This window comes from Lathyrus oleraceus, chromosome 4 (genome assembly GCF_024323335.1).
Source record: "Lathyrus oleraceus cultivar Zhongwan6 chromosome 4, CAAS_Psat_ZW6_1.0, whole genome shotgun sequence".
Taxonomy (NCBI): domain Eukaryota; kingdom Viridiplantae; phylum Streptophyta; class Magnoliopsida; order Fabales; family Fabaceae; genus Lathyrus; species Lathyrus oleraceus.
Window position 1 is genome coordinate 194,164,894 of NC_066582.1, and position 6,065 is coordinate 194,170,958.

At 36.1% G+C, this 6,065-nt stretch overlaps 1 protein-coding gene across 1 annotated transcript; it reads right to left on the reverse strand.

The window, feature by feature from the left end:
- Positions 1 to 232: 232 nt before the first annotated feature.
- On the reverse strand, positions 233 to 2,969 carry LOC127074477 (uncharacterized). Its single transcript, XM_051015803.1, has 3 exons — positions 2,523 to 2,969; positions 2,309 to 2,438; positions 233 to 782 (listed from the first exon to the last, which is right to left on the reverse strand). Exons 1-3 carry the CDS (start codon positions 2,904 to 2,906, stop codon positions 520 to 522), a joined length of 777 nt encoding a protein of 258 aa, XP_050871760.1. The 5' UTR covers positions 2,907 to 2,969; the 3' UTR covers positions 233 to 519.
- Between the last annotated feature and the right edge of the window lie 3,096 nt (positions 2,970 to 6,065).

The window sequence follows — 6,065 nt, forward strand, 5'->3', positions numbered from 1 at the left end:
CGGTGGATTTTATTTCCCAATTTTTGAAAAATCAATTTTAGCCTCTAGAATCAATTTAACTTTTTTAAAAGCCAAACATAATTTTTAAGATGGAATTGCTTTGTATTGATGCAGACGTGAGTATTAGAGCAGACCATGCGTGCAACCAAACCGTGTGCACGCTATAAATAAAAATAGTGTTTTAAATTTTAATCCATAAACAATCCTTTGAAATATAACATTTTCTACATCATTGATCTATAGTTAAATTTTATTCATGTTTAATCCTTCAAACATAACATGCTAAAACCATCAGAAAATAAAAATACACTATTTTCTGAATAGAGATTAAACAACAATGCGACAAACAACTCTATGCCATCAAAGATTTTGAATGAACAGATCAATCCATTATAAATCAACAGCCACCCACCTATATTCAAGCACCAAAATAGTCCAATACAAAACAGTTCTAACATCTCAGGTGTTTGTACTCGTTGTCATTGCCAACATACCTTCAAATCTGGGAGTTAACCCTGCTTATTTGGAAGTCTCTGCATTTCTCTCATCAAATGCACTTTCAACACCTGGTTCTTGGTTTCCCACACTTGTTGAAACTATTTTACATATGGGCATGTTTTCGTTCTTACTTAGAAGCTTCAAAGATGGATGAACCTCAATATCGCGCATGAATATCCTATCTTCAATATCTAGATTGCTGATATCCACCTCAATTTTTGAAGGAATGTGCTCAGAAGGACAAAGATATGTAAGACTAGGTCTGATCTTATTCAAAATACCACCTGTAGTAATGGCATATAAAGTTTAGACTCTCCATTAGCAGTAGAACCCACATTAAATTCCCAATAATAATCTAGTTGTACTAAATTTGTATACACTCAAACAAAATCATGTGGCTTGAATTATGAAATGTTCATATTTTAAGACACGGGACTCATTTTATCAAAGTGTATATAAGTCAATTGACCCAGCCTAACAGCAGGCCTCCTAACTAAGGCATATAACAAGCACGGTCAAAATATGATCAATACACATGGTAAAAAAAACACCTTAAAAAATATTGTAATTATTAACCATTTTGTTGATTTCTTGAGTTCCAAAACTCCTTGAACTGAACAGTGAGTTTAATGTAACGCTGTTACATAATTTTTTTGAGGAATCAATAACTAAAAGAGAAGAGCAAGACAAGAAAAGAAGGTAAAAATTGAGACAAGATACACTCTTCTCAGCACAATCAATCAATAATATCTTTCAAATCTATTCCAAAACTATGACATCCAGTAATCCCACAGTTAGGTTTTACCAACGCAAAAGAAGAGAGGTGCTTTGGATCTGTGGAGCTATTACTATGTGACAAATTAGATAATGCCATAAATGATCCCCAGTGAGGAGGAGTATTAACAAAAAGAACGTAGGGATTGAGGAAATGGTATCACTCTGTGCAAGGGACGGAACCTGGACAGAAAAAAGGGTTTGTCCAAAACTACAATAACAAGCGGTGGGTTCAATGGGAATTTCAGCCCAAACAAAGGTAAGCTCAAAGGCATATATTCTATCTGGTGGTGATACTGCTAAAGAGGTTTTGGGTTCAGCTACCTATCCTTGCCTGGGGTTGATAACTGTGAAAATAATATATGAAATGAAAGCCAGTGTCCAAGAGACTCCCAGATAAAATACATTTTTCATACAAACTTAGAAATTACAATAAACAAGCTGAAACTGCATCATACCAAAAATAAACTTATAGTCAATCTTGAAAGATGAAAGACATATTTCAAATCACCTATCCAATTTATTAGCCCCTTTTGCACCTCAGCACAAATATTTACCTCTCACTAGGGGAGACCAGCTACATGGTTCATGCCACAATTTCAATAGTTTGACTTAAAATTTTACCTCTTTAAATGACAACATTTTGTCCTAGTTTTAGTTTCTATGTCTTTCAACTGATGTGTCAATACTACAACAACAACAAAGCCTTATCTCACTAAGTGGAGTCGACTACATGAATAAACTTCTGCCATAATGCTCTATCCAGACCATATTTCTATCCAAATAGTAATCTCAAAATCTTTCTTAATAACTTCTCTTAAAATGTGCATAAAATAAAACAAGAGAAAAATAATTTGATTTCAATAAGACAAAACCAAATATATTCAACAAAGCCAGAATCACCCTACTCAGCAATATCCATATAAAGCACACACATGATTATTACTATTGATAGTTTGAGAGCTTCAGAAAAGTAGTTACCTTTCACATTTCATTAACAAATTCAAATTTAAATTCAAAATAAAAATGGAGTTACCTTTCTGAAGACCGGGGCAAGCATCTTCACCTTTGAAAACAACAGGAACATCGACCTTCAAATTCGTGCCATCTTCAGCCCAAACAAACACCAAGTTTAAAATATTCCCACTCTCTTTATCCTTATGAATCTACACGCCAAACACACAAAATCAAAAAACCATAATTTCCAAAAATTAAACAAAAATATATACAATAAACACTAAAACATAAACCTTGATAGGTAGCACAGTTCCGCTTTCGAGCAAATGAGTGGATCCGGATCCAGCACGAATCTGGAGCGGAAAACGGGTGGAACAGAAGAACGGAGCTTCAATGGAATTGAGCACTGCCTTAATCTGCTTCTTCTCAACGGTGAGTAAATGTTTCCTTGACGTGGATCGTGAGTCGGGGGTTTTGTCAAGAAGATTCTGGAAGAAAACGACGGCCGGTATTCGACCTTGCATTCTGTCTCTGGCTGCGACTTTATTGCCCGTGCTTTCTCTCGGGATTGCTTGGATTGTGTGGTAATGACTACAACGGAGTGACGATAAGGAGGAGGTGCAGTTTGCCTTCACTGATCGGAGATGCCCGGCGGCGGAGCGCCACCATTGCGCCATGATTGTTTTCTCTGTTCGTCTTGTTGCAACGCGAAATGGGGTTTTGAGACTAGAGGTTTTAGGTTCTGGGCCTATTTGGGCTTATTCGTTTTTTTAAAATATTTTATTTTATTTTACTATAAACAAATGTGAATTAGAATGAGTATGGAGTTGCTTTTTCCACCCTCCACGCGACTCTGAAAAGTCACAAATGATCATAAAGTCAAAATTTAATCTGGATATGTATCTTGGTATGAATAAATGGTGAGTCCGAAGATGCATCCTCCCCTTATACACCATTAATTAAAAATTCAATGGGTGGTCCGAAAATGCCTCTCCGGATGAGGTGAATACTTTAACCCGTGCCAGAACCTCCTCTCTCCCTCCTTCATTTTTCTCAAAATTCACTAAATCTCAAAAAAAATTAACGGGTGTTATTCTTCTATTCAAGCTTTTTTGCCAATCAAGATTTTCACTGCATTCTACTTGATTTCCTGCAAAGGTTCTCACTCTATTCAATCTTCTCTTCCACAATTTAGAATTTGGTAAGATTTTAAAAATCAATCTCTTTGTTGTGTTTTTAATGAGCTTTTAGGAAAAATAAGTTATTTAAGTTACATTAGGTATTGTGTAGTCGAAATAGGTAGCTTTTTATGGACATGCATCTTAAAGTTTAGGACTGCAATCGCGTTTCTGTCATTTCTGCAAAATCACAACTTTATCCAAAGATGCATCTCCAGCTTCTTTCGAAACTTTTTTCGGAGATCTATCTCTAGATTACTCAGTGTCTGAATGTTGTATGAATTTGTGATGTGAATGTGATTTTTTAACGCAAATGCAATGGTTGAAAATAACCTGACAGAATTTGGCTCTTCCATGTGTCTCAAACCGCGTCAGTACGACGTGAGAGGATTGTAGTCAGAACCATGAGGCCACGAGTTAACGATAACTGTTTGATGGTTCACAACGTCAAGGTTCTCATCCATCTGGCTTTGTTTCTCGTAGCCGCCTCTCTAAGGCATCTACTTCATGAGGCCACAAAGTCCCCATATGATGCAGCAGACCCTGAAGTCCCTGAAACCCAAGAGGAAGTGGTTGGAGATGCCCCTTTAGAGAGTTACCAAGGAGGACCGTTGGACACCTCCTTACTTCATCTTTATGCAGACCATGTTGCTAGGCATGTTTGAGAATGAGAGGTATATTTATTTTATTTTGTAATACATTTGTCGTACCTCGAAAAATGAGAACACAACCTCGCAAAGCGTAATCGCACGCTCGCATAATTGACCAACAGAGTCGCCACCAAACTTTATTTATACCCAAAAAGGGAAAGATGAAATATCGATAAAACCCAAAAAGAACGGCAATGATTATTGGTCTTCACAACTAAATCAGGGTCCGGGAATCGATTACGTAAGGAAAAAGTATTAACACCCCTCACGTCTGTTGTTCTCAACGGGAAACGTTTGGTTAGTTGGGCACGCTAGTGTTAGCTTTAAAATGTTAGATTTCTCAAGCTATTAAAAGATAAAAAGAATAAGACAAAAATGTTTATTTTTTATTTGGGTGTATGACGAGACTTTGAATCTCGCTCCTACGTATCTTTGGATGTGATGGAGAACTCAAGGCTACGTAGTTCTGGATAGAAAATGTTTGTTTGTTGGTCAATTTCATCGAAAGCTACTTTGTGTCAATCGACGGAAAAACATTGCTTGCTACCCAAAACAAGTGGAGAAAGGAACGTTTGCATCACTGACAAATTGATTTACAAATCAACATTCACGAGCAAAATGACTAGCTTACCTATATGTTTAAATGGATAAAACATTGTTTTTGCATCGTCTTAATACAAAATACATTCCGTTTATGAAAAGTGTTTGAGGATCAATCACACGGTGGCGAGAAAAAAGAGGTTGACTGGTCGGATGTGTTTTGAGTAATGGCGAGAACTTGGATGAGCGAGATATCCATCTCAAATCCTAGCCTCTAGAGCTCGTGGTATCCACCATGTTCCTTTTCCATCTTATTTGCAAAAGAGTTTGATATTTTTTAGATGTTTTGAGGTTTAATTAAAAAAAGGTTTGAAGAAGTCACATTAAAAGTTTTGAATTATGGCGAGAGCTAGGAGGGGCGAGATATTCATCTCGAATCCTAGCATCTAGAGCTCGTGGTATCCACCATGTTTTGTTTTCATCTTTATTGAAAAGTATTTAATAAGAATTAAGTCTTTTTTATTTTCATTGGAAAAATGACTTGACGTTGGATCAGACGTTTGATTAACATTTGTAAAAAGTATTGACAAAATGGTTTGAGAGTTTGAAAATGGTTTGAAAGTGGAATGTTTGAGAAGTTGGGATGATAGAAATGGATTGGAAAGAAAGGTTTTAAATAGTTTGATTTTGAGGAAAAAATTCGACGTTGGATCGAGTTTTTATTTTTGTTCTTTTGTAAAAAGGATTGATTTTACTCTTGTGTTAGAAATTAGCTAAACAATAAAGCAATAAAAAATGATAAAATTATTACACGTCATGGGAATGGGGATACATTTTGTCGAATGAGGATATAAGATAAAGCGATTAAAAGCAAACCTAATCAAACAAACACATGCAAACAAAAAGATCACGTTGTAAAAAGGCCCAAGAGCAAACCACGAGATGGAAAACCAACCGAACTCATTATAAGAAAGCCCAAGAGTAAGCCACAGGATATGAGATAGTAAAACACACGACATATGCACAACACACGTTCTTTATAATTGGATCGAAAGTAGTAAAGCAAAAAATGGAACCTGCACAGGTCAAGATCGTGATGCGAGGATGTGAATCAATATCACATAACGCAAAGACGCGTAAAGCTATAGAAAGTAGGGTTTTGAGTTCGATTTAAGCGTAACGATGTTGGATCTTTATTCCTATCACAAATCGAAATAGCAAGTTATTAAATCGTAAGCGGTCATCACAAGTCGAATTGAGAGGCAACAACAAGAATACGAAATCAAATGAAAACATAAATTTCAAATCAAAACACGAATTGGTAGGAACAAAAAAGTGGATTGTTTCCATGCTAAAGCATCAGACGCGTGTAAAAATCAAAACACAACAAAATCAACTAAAGTGCACACAAGGCTAAAAAAATATACTCAAAGTCGGTTTATACGTAACGACAACAAGCGAATGCCCC

Excerpts from the sequence above, each read along its gene's own strand:
- LOC127074477 (XM_051015803.1), bottom strand. The coding sequence starts at position 2,906 with ATGGCGCAATGGTGGCGCTCCGCCGCCGGGCATCTCCGATCAGTGAAG. Across the intron at positions 2,439-2,522 it reads GAACTGTGCTACCTATCAAG|ATTCATAAGGATAAAGAGAG; the intron begins GTTTATGTTTTA and ends TTTGGCGTGTAG. Across the intron at positions 783-2,308 it reads TTGCCCCGGTCTTCAGAAAG|GTGGTATTTTGAATAAGATC; the intron begins GTAACTCCATTT and ends CCATTACTACAG.